At 34.1% G+C, this 18,428-nt stretch overlaps 1 protein-coding gene across 1 annotated transcript in view; it reads left to right on the forward strand.

Annotated features, from left to right (window-relative positions):
* LOC114342797 (uncharacterized) overlaps nt 1-18,428 on the forward strand; it is a 78,837-nt gene that overhangs the window by 44,682 nt on the left and 15,727 nt on the right. Inside the window, exons 11-13 of the mRNA XM_050652434.1 lie at nt 2,310-2,644; nt 2,953-3,273; nt 12,885-13,306. Coding sequence (XP_050508391.1) covers nt 2,310-2,644; nt 2,953-3,273; nt 12,885-13,306 — 1,078 coding nt within the window. The remainder of the gene's footprint in view (nt 1-2,309; nt 2,645-2,952; nt 3,274-12,884; nt 13,307-18,428) is intronic.

The following is an 18,428-nucleotide window of genomic DNA, read 5'->3' on the forward strand; positions in this document are numbered from 1 at the left end:
ACGTATGCTGCACCAATTTAACATAACCGCCAGAAAATTTAACATGTTAATTTCCCCAAAAAAGACAAAATGCATGGTTATAACAGCAAATTCAATAATATATAAATTGGAGCTGGAGGGCTAATAGAACAAGTGATGGAGTTTTAATAACTAGACATCACACTATCTAGCTACGAAAGGGTCTAAACAGAAGTGGAAGATCAAGTGAATAGAACAAACAGAGCAGCAGGTCGTCTGAATGACACAATATGGAGAAATAAAAATATCGGAAAAGAAATGAAAGGCAGAATTTACAAAACAGTCATAAGACCAATAATGACATACGCGGCAGAAACACGACCCGACACAGAGAGGACAAAAAACCGTTCGAAAAATCGATGGTATCCCTCTATGGGACACAGAGCTAGAAGTACAGATATACAGCGGAAATTCAAGGTGGGCAATGTTAATAACTGGATAAGAAACAGAAGAATAGAATAGAATGACCACATACGCCGAATGACAACAAATAGAGTAATAAATAAGGACAGCGAGAGACGGTTCCCCAATAGGAAGACGATCAGTGAGAAGACCACGAAACGATGGAATGACAACTTACTAGAGTCGCATTGAAAACACAGACAGTCATGTTTATACAAATAGAAGAAGACAAATAGAAGAAGAAGAAGAAAAAAAAAATTCTGATAATAGACGATAAAATAAGGATGGGAGGACTAGAGTCGCATTGAAAACACAGACAGAGTCATGTTTATACAAATAGAAGAAGAAGAAGAAAAAGTATTTTTATCTTATAAATAAGAAATAAAAATTCTGATAGTAGACGATAAAATAAGGATGGGAGGACTAGAGTCGCATTGAAAACACAGACAGAGTCATGTTTATACAAATAGAAGAAGAAGAAAAAAAAGTATTTTTATCTTATAAATAAGAAATAAAAATTCTGATAATAGAAGATAAAATAAGGATGGGAGGCCGCTGTCCTATAAAATCCCCCGGCCGCTTGAAAAGTTCCAGCACGCGACTGAATCAAACTGTGTTTTTTTCTCAAAGGTCGCATCACCCTGTGGACTATTCTGGCATTTATAAAATACTGAAATTAAAACCCAACTATAGCCTCAGGTTTTCTTAACATTTTGTCTTTTGATTCATTCGCTTATGTTGGATAATAAAAAAGTTAGGTACTTTAACAACTGGCCATGTTCGTCATCAGTACATGGTGTTTCTAAAATAATTGCACAAAATTTTAAGGGGTTATTGTACATACATGAGAAATAATGACAATTTTCTTTACAATCATATGTCCGCAAACGATTCGTTTCCGAGATACGGGATGTTCATTTTTTTTACAAACTGGTGATTTACTTATTGCTTTAAAACCAGTTGAGATGTGCAAATCAAATTTGGTGGGTTTTAAGACGTAGTTATTGCACATTTTTTGACACACAATTAAGAATTTAATATTCACCAGTGGCGCGCAAACGGGTATTATGACCGATAATATTACCCGTACGCACGCCAATGGCGAATATAAAATTCTTAATTGTATGTCAAAAAATGTGCAATAACTACGTTGTAAAACCCACCGAATTTGATCTGCATATCTCAACTGGTTTTAAAGCAATAAATAAATCGTCAGTTTGTAAAAAAAAATAGATCATCCCGTATCTCGGAAACGAAGCGTTTGCGGACATATGATTATAAAACAAATTGTCATTATTTTCTCATGTAAAATTACCTCTTAAAGTTTTGTCGCACTTATTTAGAAACACCCTGTACTGATGACGAACAGGGCCAGTTGTTAAATTACCTAACTAAAGCGAATGTATCGAAAGACAAAATGTTAAGAAAACTTGAGGCTATAGTTGGGTTTTAATTTCAGTATTTTATAAATGCTAGAATAGTCCACATGGTGATGCGAACTTTGAGAAAAAAACACAGTTTGATTCGTACACCCGGTATACAATGACAGTTTGACTGTCTAGCAACAATATTATTATATCGATATTGTCAATGGACAATGGATAAGGCTATAACGTGGTAAAAAATCACTTAAATCGGACAACAGGTTTAGGAAATTCAAAACATCAAAAATTACCAAATTTTTAGTGGATCGATTTTTTTGCACCGCAGTGTAGAATGATATTAAAGTCAAATAAAGAAATAATGAGTTAAAAATTAAAAATACTTTTGAATTTATTAAAGAAAAACATACGCTCGGGTCACAATTTCCCCCGCTTGGTCATCCGAAGGTTAATGAACTTTCTGATATTGTTCTGCTCAGTTGATATACGTATACATTTTTATTACAGAAACGCAACAAATGATGCAAATCCTGAAAATTTTATGAAGATCGATCACTGTCAGTGTTGTATACCTCAAAAGAAAAAAGCTCCAGAACCCTCTCCATCAACGTCTTCAGCGAGAAAACGAAAGCGGAATGCCGAGCCAGAGGATCCCGACTACAATCCACTTAAAGACAGAGAATCTCCTGAACCCTCAGGTTCGGGCACGCCAAATCAACAAAAGATGCCCTCATTGACGCCCAAACCTCAAACTGTATTAAACGCAAGTGTGGCAACAAGGCCTCCCTCACTAAGGCCTATGGTAACGCCAATAAGACCTCGAATGCCTGTTACACCTACAGGTAAATTTTTTGTCTTAATATTTAAACAGACCTTTAGTGGTTCTTTAGAACCAATAAAACTTGTCTAATTACTCATAAGATTTAGTCAGTAGAACACATTTATGCTGGGGCCACAGTAACGTCGCCGTTAATTAACGCATTATTTGTATTACAGAGATGAAGGTCCGGGTTAGCCGGACTTCCGGGTTATCGGAGGCCGACTTATCGGGGTTCCCCTGTATTTGTTTCAAAATAAATAGTAAATAAAATATGGAAACAAACTTTTTATTAAAATATTTAATTTTTTAATCAAACTCCCTTTTCAACAGGCCGACCTCAAGCAGGATATGTTCGTGTAGCTCCTGGTACGATTCGAGCAAGGACCCCAGTGGTACCAGCAGGAAATACGCTTCGGCCAATTCGACCTATAAATGCTGTCAAACACGAATGGTTCGAGAAAACCGTTCGAGCTGCTGCTCGTGTCAATTCCAACCTCTCGTACACTCTAACCCAGCTGAACAGGGCGCAGGCGAATGCGACAAGTGTAGAAGCGCTGGCTGTAGTGCATAACAAGTTACAGGAGATTCTGAGTAGTTCGATCAACTCCCTGATACAGATTAGGAAGAATTTGAGAACGGAGTTTATTGCTGGTGAGTACTTTTAGCTTTATTAATTTTTACAGGTTTTGATTTTAACCAGTGCGCAATGTAAATGTATTAGCCTCGTTAGTTTTTTGCTCATGTGCCGTATTAAATGTATACAAAGTAAATTGTGTATTACATACACTGTATTACATACATGTATTACATGTCATACATTCATGTACATATTACATACATACAATTGTGCCATACACATTTAAGTGTATGTGAAATAAATGTCGACTCGATTCTAGTTTTCTGTTGACCCAGATATGATAATATCAAAAGGCACCGCTAGGAAAATATTCCAAAAATGCGGTTCAGAGAACCTATATGAAACGAGTCTTTGTACTCTCATACAGAGTATGGCATTAGTAAAAATACAAAAATAGACGGTGTCGTTTTGATTTAAATCTGTCTCCTGCCATCCCCCGATAGCGCTATTTCTAGGTCTACCTGTTATCAAGGAGGCTATGCAAGAAGACAAATTTACATCAAAAGTTTACTCTCATACTCTGTATGAGAGTACAAAGACTCGTTTCATATAGGTTCTCTGCATTGGGACTACGTGCATTATCGTATTATTCGATCGCATGATTCGATCGTATTCTCAAGGAATATAGACGTTCTAGAAGAGACTACACTAAATTTGCTGTGATTGGCAGTCATCGTCATCTGATTTTGACATAGCCGCTTCGGTATGTTCCAGTCTCTCTGCTCCAAATATAACCTAAATATGGGATTTCTAATCTGTTATCGCTGTTATCTTTGTTTGTAACACATTTTAAAGAGAGAAAATATTATTCTAGTGTTTTTAATTGTTTTGTTTGGGTTGACAGTAAATATAATTATGTATATATGTATTAAATTATTAAATTAAGTACATATGTACAATAAAAATTTTTTCCTTTGTCCTTTGGTGATATGTAGGTAAAAATATCCTACTTATATGCGAATGTGTAACTTTAAATCCAATATTTTTGTACATTTTTTATTATTTAGGTAGGTTTTGTTTAGTTAGAGGGTTCTTCCTCTTATTACTTTTATTTCTAGAATATTATTATTACTCTCTTTGCCTTACCTCTTGTCGGCTTTCTATTTATTTTCCTCCAAACTTTTTTGTATTATATCAAAGTGAATGCCTTTTACACCCATATGCTGATCAACTGTCGCCCACCACGTCTTTTTCAGTCTTCCTCTTCTATTTCTTCCAGGGATTAAGCATCTCTCTGCTATTTTTATGGGATGATCCTTATCTCTATGTTGCTCATAACGTAACCACCTTAACCTGTTTCTTATTTTGTTTCCAATGGAATCCACACCCAATTTCCTCTTATATACTCATTCCTAACTTTATCTTTTCCAGTTACTCCACTCGGCCAACAAAAATAACAAAGCATTCGCAGCTCACTAATATACAATTTCTGTTCATCCCAATGTTTTACTGCCAAAAATTCAGTACCATACATCATAACTAGTCTTAATGCAGTCCTATAGAACTTACTTTTGAGTTTTATTGGTACCAAAACTTGATTAATAGCAAACTAAAAATTTGTTAATGGCTTAACGGTATCTAGTCGGACAAACTTTGATGTACGGGAACACTGGAACAGGGGAAGTTTTAATTGTGGAACAGTTTAAAAATTTGGAACGCCAGATTACGAAAATGTCCCATGTATTTTGTCTGACAAAACATCCAATTGATTTGTTACCCTTTCATTAAACTTTCATGCAAAAATCAGATTGCTATTACTAACTAACATGATTCCTGTCATTTGACATGTTCTTCGGGTTCCACTCATTAAAATGCCCAGTTGGTGATAAATACCAGTCTGATTTTTGCGTGAGAGTTTAACGAAAGGTTAACAAATTAATTGGATGTTTTTTCGAACAAAATACATGGGACGTTTTTGTAATCTGACGTTCCAAATTTTTAAACTGTTCCACAATTAAAACTTCCAATGTTCCTGTACATCAAAGTTTGTCCGACTAGACACTGTTAAGCCATTAACAAATTTTCAGCTTGCTATTAATCAACTTTTTGTTCATACTGCGGTATCCAGGTCTATTACTTGTATCTAGTATCTCCATGTACTTTCTCATTGCTCAGTAATATCGATCCTACATTCATAAAACTATCATCTTGTGGAGCTCTTGTTTATCCCAGCTAACTACTCGATGTGGATTTGTAATACCATCTTCAAAAGAATATTCTGTTTTTGTTGCTCTAACTCTGATTGTTACCATCTCATACATGTCTAGCAGCACTCACATATTCAGCCGGCATTCCTTTCCTACTTAGTACCAGTAGGTTTCCAGTAACTTTGGCATATGTTTCTCACGATTAATAAATACTATGTACAAGTCTTTCATTTTCTCTTTCTCAAGTTTTTACATTAGCTGTCTTAAAATAAAAATTGCTGTTGTGGACCTGCCTTGCATAAATTCAAAATGACTTTATAACCTTACACTAAATTTTGTTTTCACAATAAATATACGATAATAAAAAATGTTTACTAGAAATACAAACTAAATAAAACACTAAATACCTAATGTTTAAATTTTTTTATTCTTTATTAAAAATCTGGGAAATCAAAGGAGGGGAGGCTCTTATTGTTGCAATGGCGAAGGTAAAACCCCCTCTAAACCCCGCCTGGGACCCAGTATATTTTGATATTAAAAGTACAACTCTAGTATATAATGCTGTCTATAAAAGAACATCATTACTTAACAATTATTTAAAATTCAGACCTAAATTAAGTATGCATACATAAATATAATCTTATAAGAAATTTCACAATATTATGAATCAAGTAAAATCTATAAAAACAAACTAACATTCTTGTAAATTAGCCTATACAACTACAGTAGAACCCTGATCCGTGTGTAGATTATCCGTGCTATGATTACTCAAATTGAATTTTTGAGGTTTTATCAAAATAGAGTCACTATAAATCACTCAACAGAAACTCTATATACAGAAAGGGAGACTCATAATTAAAGATTTATTTTTTCTGTTATCTTTTTATGATAGGTACATATCATGTACAGTTGGAAAAATGAAAGAATACCCATGAACGATCACATCAATCACTTATTTTGTATTTGCTGTCGTTTTCTATAAATGACAAACGTTCGTTGTAGAAAAAGACAGCAAATACAAAATAAGCGATTGATGTGATCGTTCATGGGTATTCTTTCATTTTTCCGGCTGTATAATATACATAATATGTATCATATTACATAAGAAATTAATGATCAGATTATCCATGCTTTTTAATTATTATCCGTGCCACATCCGGTCCCGAGGAGCAGGGATAATTGGGGTTCTAAGTACTGTATAATAAAAATTTAATACAGATACAAAACAAAAAATATTTGTGAGCTAAAAAACTATCTTAATATCAAATTCAATGTTTACTCAGTTTCTCTTTTTATTTGAGCGAAAAGACTCCTGCTTCTCAATTTTTCGCTTCTTTGTAATTTCTTTGCCTTTTTCTAAAATTATTCCATTGTTCTTTGAATTACAATACTTCTTTTGGTGTTTTCCTTGATCACAATTGTCAGTTCTAGCTTCCCTCTGACAAACTCATTAATTTCCTCCTCATGTCTTGATTTGATAATTGAAGTTTCTTCCAAACACCTTGCAGCATCATCTAAAACAGAGTTAGTATTATTCACAAGGTATTTTTCACCTCATATACTTTACAGTTGCACTGGTAACAGTGAATACAAATTTTACAAACTCTACAAAACAATGTGTAAGGCTGTTGTCTCCAATAGACGCTGTAGGCTGCGTATGTCATGCTGTAGGAAAACTGTTCATTTTCGTTCTTTTAATAAACTTTGAAGAAAAAAGCTATCTTACAACCGAAAAGAGTTAAAAAAAAGAGTAATTCCAAAACTAATTCAAATTAAGGAGTGAATTGTAGTGGCCACCGACTTAACCGGTGGTATCCAATAGATGCCTTAGGCTGTGTACAGTGTTTATTGGAGACCACTGCCTTACACTCACTTTCATCTACCTGTGTTAAAGTTACATTATGTAATATAATAGGATCCCTAAGGGATTTTACCTGAAATTGCTCATGTACCTTTACATTCTTCACATACTACGTGGCACCTCAGTCATTAATTTCTCTACAACCATTTTTTTCTTGTATTTTTGACAGATGCATGGTTCTTAATTCTTCTTTATGTCCAGCATGTGTTTTCCAATACATAACTGACGAAAACCTGTCCTTGATCTCTCAGTTTGCAAATCAGTCTGGAGGGACAAGTAATGGACTAAATTTCTCTGTCCTAATTTTATAGTTGGGCTTATATCCTAAAGATAGACAAGTACCTATAAGTTTTAATTATTGCAAGTAACAAAGGACTTACCATATCAACGAATACTCTCCTAGCATATATTATGTTACTTGTTACACTCATTGCATGACATTGATTATACTCATAGTATAAAAATCGTCTTGTTTCTTTGTGTGAACTGTTGTAGACCTTACATAACTTCAATTTTCAATAACCTCAATTTTCTGCATATCTTTCCACGTCTTCATATTTCCATTCTTGAACAAATTTTTCAAAAACATGAAAGTATCAGACAGACAAAAAATATACTTAATATACATAACCACAAAAATTCATCAAAATCCATATGTCTATGTCAAAATCAGATGATAACGACCAATCACCGCAAACGTCCGTGTGGACTTTAGTAGTCTGTTGGGAATTTGGGAACACATCTTCTACTTACGTCTATACTCTGCAAATTTGCATAAATGCGATCGCATCGCTTGAAACGATAGTGCACAGAGTCCCGCTGCTGAACCGCATTTTTGGAATATTTTCCTAGCGGTGCCTTTTGATATTTTCATATCTGGGTCAACAGAAAACTAGAATCGAGTCGACATTTATTTCACTTATTCCCCGTTAGAGGGCGTTCTAACCTTACTCCGGTATAAATAGTTTTATTGTATACCGAGAACTACGGAAGTTTTGATGTAAATTTGTCTTCTTGCATAGCCTCCTTGATAACAGGTAGACCTAGAAATAGCACTATCGGGGGATGGCAGGAGACAGATTTAAATCAAAACGAAACCGTCTATTTTTGTGTATGTCGTCGATGTCAGAATTCTTCTTTAGGTGCCGTGTCCATATTCAAACGCTGGCCGTCATCATGTTTACAAGTTCCTGAAATCATTCTCTATCGGCTGCTGCGCGAAATAATTCTTCTACTGTGGAACCACACCATTGTCTAATATTATAAACCATGAAAATTTCTTTCGACTGAGACTAATCCATCTCTTTCCCCACACTTTTTCTTGTATTATAAGGCGAAGCAGATGGTATTTAGGTCCTCTAATTATATGGCCGAAGTATTCTGTTTTTCTCCTCTTTATGATGCTTATGAGCAGACGTTCTGAATTCAGCATTTGAAGAACATCTTCATTGGAAGTGTGCGAAACCCACGATATCTTTAGGATTCGTCGATAGCACCACAATTCGAATGCTTCTAATTTGTGTTGTTCTGAAGCTATTTATTTGTGGCATTTTTGTAATTAACTATTCTAAATGGGAAATAAGCCACAATTGAACTAAAAAAATGATTTTATTAATATTTTGTATTTTGACGACGACGCACGTGGCCGTCGAAACGTTAATAAAATCATTTTTTAGTTAAATTATGGCTTATTTCCCATTTAGAATAGTTAGTTACTTCTAATTTGTATAGTATTGTGGTTTTTGACGTCCATGTCTCACAATCATACAATTAGATAGACCACACATAACATTTCAGGACCTTCTTGTGAATATTCATCGACAGGTTTTGGTTACATAAAGCTGCTTTCCAGGTCATAAAAGCCTTAGAGTATGTAAGAATTACCAATGGAATTACACAATGGCTAATATCTTGATTTTTGAAGTTTTTTATCATTTATTTTATTGGTTTTAAAAACTTAGTATATGTTGTCTATAGCAAAAGTAATATTTAATTACCGTGATAATCAGAATTACAGGACTTGCAATCGTTACGGATGAGTAGCGACCCGAATATATGACAATTGCATATTTTGCATTTAATTTCTTTTTTTACTGTTTCTGCATATTTTGAAATATTTGATATATAGCGCATCTTCCACACAATCTGATTACCAAAATAAAATTATTCAGAAAAGTAAATAAATTTTAATAGTTTAGTAATACTGGATGCTGTTAAGTCATCCCAACACTCCAATTAGCCAGATATAATAGGTAAGCACGTGGGTCTTTGGTGGTATTACTATATATTGTAAGGAAATATATTACAGATTATGTTTATGACTTGCAAATTCTGAAATGTCAAAGAATAGAAGTATATTACTATCGATGTACCCTATTATAAAAATTAATTAATAAATGTTTCATCAGGCTGTCTCGGATATATTCTAAAATTAACTGTTAACTTTAAACATTTAAGCATGTTCTTTTACTTTAATACCACAGTTCAGTGTTAATTGACGTAACGTAGATACATGTTCGTGCTTTTTTAAAATGCCGAAAAATAAATGGATTAAACATTTTCCAGAACTTACTTTACAAGATGAAAAAGTTTTTTTGCAAAGCTTGCGTCAAATCAGTAAGTTTTATTAATGATCATTTATTAGGTATATTATAATATTAACTGTCAATCTTAAAAATGAGATGTTCGGATTGATTTTTTAAATATTGAGTAGGTGATAATTGCGTCATATAATTAATATTAATTGTTCATTAATTAACTTGTATTTATTAACAAAATATATTGACTGCATAAATGAAAAGTACAACAACTTAATCAATAAAAAATGGCACAATCTTTTAAGCAAGCATTTTAAAGCATTTTGGGACTACCAAAAAAATCAGCGTTAATTTAGAATAATTGAATTTGTAGAGCTTTCATTTTTGCTAAAAATTACAGAAGGAGACATTTAAAAACTTTTAAAAGTACAGACTCTTATGAAGAACAGTGTTGCCTGTTCTACTCCTGTACAATACATTACCTACATTTAGCTTACCAGCAGTACTCGAACATTTTTAACACTCATTTAATTCAAGTTTAAAAAATTCAATAGTAAATTGTTAGAAATAGAATAGAAAATAGAATCTTAAGAACAATAAAAAATTGATACCGATACCCACGAAAAATAATTCATTGTGGACCTAATTATAGAAAATACGATAGAATTGTATGTATGTAATTATTACAAACGTTATAAGAATAACGTTAGTTCGCCAAAACCAAATTATATTAAGTTAAATTACTCTTGCTGCAGTCAAATAAAATGTTTTTTGAAGATATTCTTCTTTAGGCGCGATTCGATTGAGAATAAAATTGTACATAAATCTGCGCGCCTGCGCAGACAGTATGTAGTTCATTGCTAATCTTTCAAGATAGGTATGTATGTATCTGTAACCGTGCAAATAAGTCATTAAAAGAATATATTAGTGTTTTTAGGAAATGTATTATTTATTATAATTCTTGTGTTTTTGGATTTGTGTTTCTCTGTAGTAAAATAATAAAATATTATGTAAGCATAACATTTTTACACTATATGTCGCCGTGTTGTGTAATTATATCCGAAACTTACATGTCAATTACAAGGACCTCGCTGGAGTAGTTGGTAATGCGTTAGCTCTGAGATTGGAATGACGCAGGTTCAAATCCTGGGCGATTCATATTTTTTTTATTTTTGGTTGTTTTAATAAAAAATTTTTGAAAGTGGTAGATAAGAAAGTTAGTTTGATTTTTAAATAAAATACAAATAACCTGTTAAGTATATTTACTTCGTTTAAATTACCTAATATATAATAGAAGAATATCTTCTTACGTGCGTACAAAGTACACACACATTCTTTTTACAGTTTACTTTCACTGTCGCGTCAAGAAAATTAGAAAATGGATATATTTAGTTAAATATTGATCACAGGCTAATTATAATATTCAAATGCTGTATCGTTAACATCATATACATTGCGGTGCAAAAAAATCGATCCACTAAAAATTTGGTCAATTTTGATGTTTCGAATTTCCTAAACCTGTTGTCCGATTTAAGTGATTTTTTACCACGTTATAGCCTTATTTATTGACAATATATCTGTAATAATATTGTTGCTAGACAGTCAAACTATCATTGTATACCGGGTGTACGAATCAAACTGTGTTTTTTTGTCAAAGTTTGCATCACCCTGTGGACTATTCTGGCATTTATAAAATACTGAAATTAAAACCCAACTATAGCCTCAGGTTTTCTTAACATTTTGTCTTTCGATTCATTCGATTATGTTGGATAATAAAAAGTTAGGTACTTTACCAACTGGCCATGTTCGTCGTCAGTACAGGGTGTTTCTAAAATATTTGCGCAAAACTTTAAGGGGTTATTGTACATGAGAAAATAATGACAATTTGCTTTATAATCATATGTCCGCAAACGCTTCCTTTCCGAGATACGGGATGTTCAATTTTTTTTTACAAACTGATGATTTACTTATTGCTTTAAAACCAGTTGAGATGTGCAACTCAAATTCGGTGGGTTTTAACACGTAGTTATTGCACATTTTTTGACATACAATTAAAAATTTAATATTCACCAGTGGCGCGCAAACAGGTATTATGACCGATAATATTACCCGTACGCACGCCAATGGTGAATATAAAATTCTTAATTGTATGTCAAAAAATGTGCAATAACTACGTTTTAAACCCCACCGAATTTGATCTGCATATCTCAACTGGTTTTAAACCAATAAATAAATCATCAGTTTGTAAAAAAAATTGAACATCCCGTATCTCGGAAACGAAGCGTGTGCGGATATTATGATTGTAAAGCAAATTATCATTATTTTCTCATGTAAAATTATCACTTAAAGTTTGTCGCAGTTATTTAGAAACACCCTGTACTGATGACGAACATGGCCAGTTGTTAAAGTACCTAACTTTTTTATTATCCAACATAAACGAATGAATCAAAAAACAGAATGTTAAGAAAACCTGGGGCTATAGTTGGATTTTAATTTCAGTATTTTATAAATGCTAGAATATTCCACAGGGTGATGCGAACTTTGAGAAAAGAACACAGTTTGATTCGTACAGCCGGTATACAATGAGAGATTAACTGTCTAGCAACAATATTATTACATCGATATTGTCAATGGGTAAGGCTATAATGTGGTAAAAAACCACTTAAATCGGACAACAGGTTTAGGAAATTCAAAACATCAAAATTGACCAAATTTTTAGTGGATCGATTTTTCTGCACCGCAGTGTAAATACATAATTTCATGGTATCTATGAATTACTTAAAAATAATAAAACTGACAACACTGAGCTCCAAGGTTCCATAAGATTTACATTGCCTACGCTTATCGTACTGCAAAATCACTGCGAAACGCGCTATAGAATCGACGAGAATCCGGAGCATTAGGGTGTGAAGTAGTGGTCTGGTACATTAGGGTCTGGTACTCGACGGCGCGCAGTGTTGCCATGTATAGGGTGTATATCTAATTCAAAACTAAAGATACTGTATGATATTTTACCTTGTTGTAAAATATTCTTAATAACAATCATAAATAGTAGTATAAGTATCCGTTTTTTCTTTTAGGTATTAAAAATATTCGGTTTCCATCTTCTACTTCGACTACTCCTACTACTTCGACGGCATCTAATGCTGCTTCGACTTCAAAAGACGACGACGATGTCATCTTTGTTGACGATTCAACACCCAAAACTACCGCTACAACCGTAACAACACCCACGCTTCCTCCAGGCCTATCTCTCATAAAGAAGACTCAGGCTGGTGTCCTGAGAACCAATAGTCCGAGTACAACTTCCGTAGCAGGTCCTAGCGGAGTTACCAAAACTATTAGAGCTACTCCTTCCAAACCTTCTACTAGTGCTGGTAATCAAGGTAAAGGAGGTTTCCTGAGGGTCAAATCTTTCTCGGCGCTGCAAAGTGTTACTTCCGAGTGCATCACTATCCCCGACGATCGTTCAGAAGATGGAGATGGAGATGCAGATGTGTTGGTAAGTTGCACTTTTCGTATAATTGTTCAATTGATTTTGATGTGTAGTCAGGAGCGTGCGGTCCATGGAATCAAGGGAAGCATTGCTTCCCTTGGTTTCCGTAGGTAATACCGTACCAACTGAGTAACTGAGATTATTTTAAAAAAATTGAACAAACACATAAGCAGAAGCAGGATTTTAAGTTGCATACGAGAATATTTAATTATGTAATACAAGCAGTAAGTAATAAGAAAAGACAAACGTATTTTACTCTATTTTTGTCATACAGTAAATAACAAAGCAATGAAATACTCTAAAAGCAGCGCTGCATGCTTCATTTCTAGCTTTCGTTCCGTACGCGGATCCATAGGCCATGATCGTATTTCTACGTTGGTATTCGGAGTCATGTCGGCAGGGCAAATAATCTGATTTCAAATTTGCTTCTCCTCACCGGCCTCAGCCTATGTAAAAATCACCGGGGTTACACGCAGAATGGCCAGTTCAAATTTCGGCCATATCTTCGCTTATAAGCCATTTTGTCAACTGCATACAAGGAGCTGTCTTTCGTGAATTTAAATGGGATTTACCAGCATTTGACAATGACGGGCTTCGTCGACTGATTTTGTGGAATTATGAAGATTCATTTTATTTAATTATTTATATAAATAAATATAATAGAATTATTTATATTATAAATACTAAAATATTTATATAAATATATGTATTACGGTTTTGGAGAATGGCGAAAATGTGAAAAGTGGGATACAGAAACCATAAATAATTCGAGAGGATTTTTGGAGTTTTTTAACTTTGCTTTTTTCAGAAATATTTACATTCTCAGATAATTTATTTAATGTATTGCAATGCAAGATAAACGAGATTGGTTTCTGTGTAAAAAAAAATTAGCGAATTTAAAGATGTTATTAACAAAAAGAGAGAGATGACTTTGAAAAATGTTGGAATAATGTGATGGCAAGAAGTTTTGAGCCTAAAAGGAAACGCATACGCGCTGATAATGTTGGAGATGTCCAATAGTGCTACCGCCGACTATTATGGTCTATAATACTATCAGATATAACCGTCGGTCTTGACGGTCCAGTTAGCTGAGGCGCAGTCGATCGACAAGTTTAGTAGATTTCCGAAAGCTGATTCGAGCCTCAGCTAGGTCATGAAATTAATAAAAGGCCAACGCCGTAGTATAAAACTCAATATAGTTTACGATTTGGACTGGAATAAACTAGCATCTGATCGGCCTGTGGAGGAGCGGTACAGCAAGGGATAAGGGCTTACGGCTTGGTGATACCATAGATCCCTACCGAAGGGCGTTGACGCCTAAGAATATATCTACTATCAGATTTTAGATCAAATATGCCAACGAATGGAAAATAGGTTTAAGAATGTTGACGACCGAGACTTTCGTTCAGGTAGAAGAATTGAATTACATTATAAATAGGTGTTTTTACAATTTTTTTATAAATTGCTTCCCCTGTTTCAAACTTCACCGCACGCCCCTGTGTGCAGTACTGTAACGGGTAGTTCTTTCAAGACGACAGACTCAGTAAAACACCGGTTAAAAATAAAGTAAATATATTTAAGTTAACTATATACAGTTTAAAACAAATAAAATAAAATATAATTCCGTCTTCTGCAAAGGAAAAACAATATTAAACTATATTACAGGCATCCGAACATAATAGTAATATTAAAATGATACGATAAACAATACAGTATAATACAATAACAACCTCGCTACGTTAAATCAGCATAGCCATATATTCCGATCTGGAGATACCGCATTTCACTTCAATGCGGAACGGCGACACGCAGTCACTCTTTCCTAGCTACTACCGCCTACTGCGATAACGGTCATTTCAAGACTCCACTTCACCACGGTGGCGTCTGCCTAGGCATAGTTCCACCTCAAGAAACGGTACATCTTTGCCAATCGAGCTATTGCTGGTTCAACACGCTAGCAACGACTGATTTTCTCATTCTCCTGGCTCGCCTTAAATATGCTCTCGATGCCACTACTCTTTCTGTTTCCCCCAGCGGTGAGCATCTAAACATTCGGTATATGTATTTGGAACCTATGAGTTTTCTATTGGTTCGTTGCAGCACGCCGTCATATTTTAACCAATAGGCGGCGAGGTCCCAAACGCATATACGGAATGTTATTCGGTTCCAAATTCATATACGGAATGTTACATATTCGTACACCGAAAAAGATAAGTTTTTATTAGAGTCTGTTAAAAGGAGATTAATTTTAAAATACTTGTTACTGTATTATTAAATAAAAATAAAACAATTATTATAGTACAGTGGAACCCCGATAAGTCGGCCCCCGATAACCCGGAAGTCCGGCTAACCCGGACCGATTTTCATCAGACAAAAATTTAACAAATAAACAATTTAACAATTTTATCAAATAAAAATGTATGTAGGCCAAATAATATTTCAGAGATAATGTGTATTTGTGTAATTTGAACACATAAGTACAATAGTAAAAATGATTCATGCACACGGCGGCAGCCAGAGCGACCGTCTCAGCTTATCGGAAAGAACAGACACCTGTCTGTATTCCTTTTTCTTTATTTATGTCAAACTGTCTTAGCATTGTTTAAAAAAGACGTGACTATTTAAAAATTCTTGTATTGTGTGTAGTACAGCCTATTAATCACTTCCGTTCTGTAATGTAATCGTGCTTCAGATTGTGTTTGCTTTGTCTACGTAATGGTAACAAAACGTAAAAATGTTGCAGTGACAATGGAAAAGAAACTAGAAACATTAGGTAGGATTGATAAAGACGAATCTTTAAAATAAATTTATTGCAGCATCATAATATGATATTATGCTACCATAGGTCTGGATCCCGCGTATGAAAAAAAAGTTGATTAATAGCAAGCTAAAAATTTATTAATAGCTTAAGGGTGTCTAGTCGGATAAACTTTGATATATGAGAACACTGGAACAGGGGCAGTTTTAATTGTGGAACAGGTCAAAAATTTGGAACGGTCAGAACACGAAAATGGCACATTTGTTTTGTCCGACAGAACAGACATAAACTCTCCGAACAGAGATTAAACTCTCATGCAAAAATCAGACTGCTATTTATCACCTGTCATAATTCCTGTCATTTGACATATTCTACATGTTCCACTCATTAAAACGCCAATTTGGTGATAAATAGCAGTCTGATTTTTGCATGAGAGTTTAATCTCTGTTCGGAGAGTTTAAGTCTGTTCTGTCGGAAAAAATACATGTGCCGTTTTCATGGTCTGACCGTTCCAAATTTTTAACCTGTTCCACAGTTAAAACTTCCCCTGTTCCAGTGTTCCCATATATTAATGTTTGTCCGACTAGACACCCTTAAGCTAATAACAAATTTTCAGCTTGCTATTTATCAATTTTTTTTTGTACGCAGGATCCAGACCTACCATATTATGGTGTCGGTACATCTCTACAGTATGACTGAGTTTTTTACCAAGAAATGAACAAAACTCTACATTCTATACAACTATACGTAATTTAGATGTGTACTGTGCATATGTGTTTCATGTTTTTGTAATTGTAATGGAGGTTATTTATTAATTTTTACTATATTCTCCGGCTAACCCGGATTTTCGATAACCCGGATCGGCCGCGGTCCCGATTAATCCGAGTTATCGAGGTTCCACTGTATTTGGAATGTTATTTGGTGCGAAATTCATATACTGTATGTTAAATATTCGTAGAACAAAAAGACGATTTTTATTAAAGCCAGTTAAAATGAGACTGGTTTTTAATAGTATATTATACAACGAGCATTTAATGATGGTCATTATGAAGCGAGTATAAGGGATACGAAACGAGCCGCCTAGCGGCGAGTTTCGTATAGAGTACGAGCTTCATAATGATAATTAAATGCAAATTGTATACACGATTTTTTCTATGATCGTTCACAAAAAAAAATATTCAACTTTATTAATTTTGTAACGCAAACAAATTAAGTAGTTTGTCAGTCTGACAGTTTGTTTACATATTGAGAACTGTCAAAGCGTATATATTTGACTCGCCATTGGTTACTGCGCGTGTGCCACCTTTATCGCGAATGTCATATCGCGATTCTATTGGTTAAAAATCTGTATCATATTGGAAATCTGTATCATAATGAAGTTCATTATGATACAGGTAGTGACATCATAATTGATATATTATAGTATGAGAATAGAAAAATTATTGTTAATGTATTATTAACCCGCCATTACACGCGCTATAAGGGAATACCTCACCATATTTGTTTATAACCAATTAAATTGTCTTAACTAATACGATAACCTTGAGCACCCAGGAATGCCTTTAGCATCGTTCATGAGAGAGTATGACAAAATTATAGAATTTTTCAGGCGGTCAGTTTGCTGTGATACTTGAAAGAAGTGACCATCCCTCTTCAAGTGAGAGAATTCCTCACTGCGCGTGCAATCACGGTGAAATCACTTTTCTGTTATTTCAAAGAAACTTTTAGGTTTTTGTTTAATATGCGGGTAAGTTTAATTAAGATATTATTGTTTAGGTTAGGTTAGGAACAGTGGCGCACCCAGGGGGGGTTTGGGGGTTAAAATCCCTCCCAGAGCATATAGAAATATATATAAAAGAAAGTAGGAAAATGTAACTTGTCTTTCACAAATAATACAAAAAACTTTCGGTGCCCAAGCCAACCCCCCAGAGGAAAATTCTAGGTGCGCCACTGGTTAAGAACCCATTTTTAATTTTACCTATTCTAATTGGGAAATAAGCCAAAATTTAACTTGAAAAATTGATTTTATTGACATGTCGAATTCCACCTCGGACGTCGTTATCAAAATACAAAATATTAATAGTTAATTACATAAGTGCCACAAAGAAATAACTTCAGAACAATTATTAATTTTAATTTGCTTTTTTAGTAAAATGGATTTTCGTAAAGAACGTCAATTACTTCAGTGGCTTGCTTAAATTGAAAATGAAGAAAACAGAGGTTATGAAAATATTAATATTATGAAAATACTATTGAATTGCCGCGAACATAAGAACTGTGTCTGTATTGTTACGAATGCAAATAAGGGACGATTTGGGAATTCGAGATGAAGCGGAGCCTATAGAAATGAAACAAGTATCTAATAAATGT

This window comes from Diabrotica virgifera, chromosome 5 (genome assembly GCF_917563875.1).
Source record: "Diabrotica virgifera virgifera chromosome 5, PGI_DIABVI_V3a".
In the NCBI taxonomy this organism is placed as follows: domain Eukaryota; kingdom Metazoa; phylum Arthropoda; class Insecta; order Coleoptera; family Chrysomelidae; genus Diabrotica; species Diabrotica virgifera.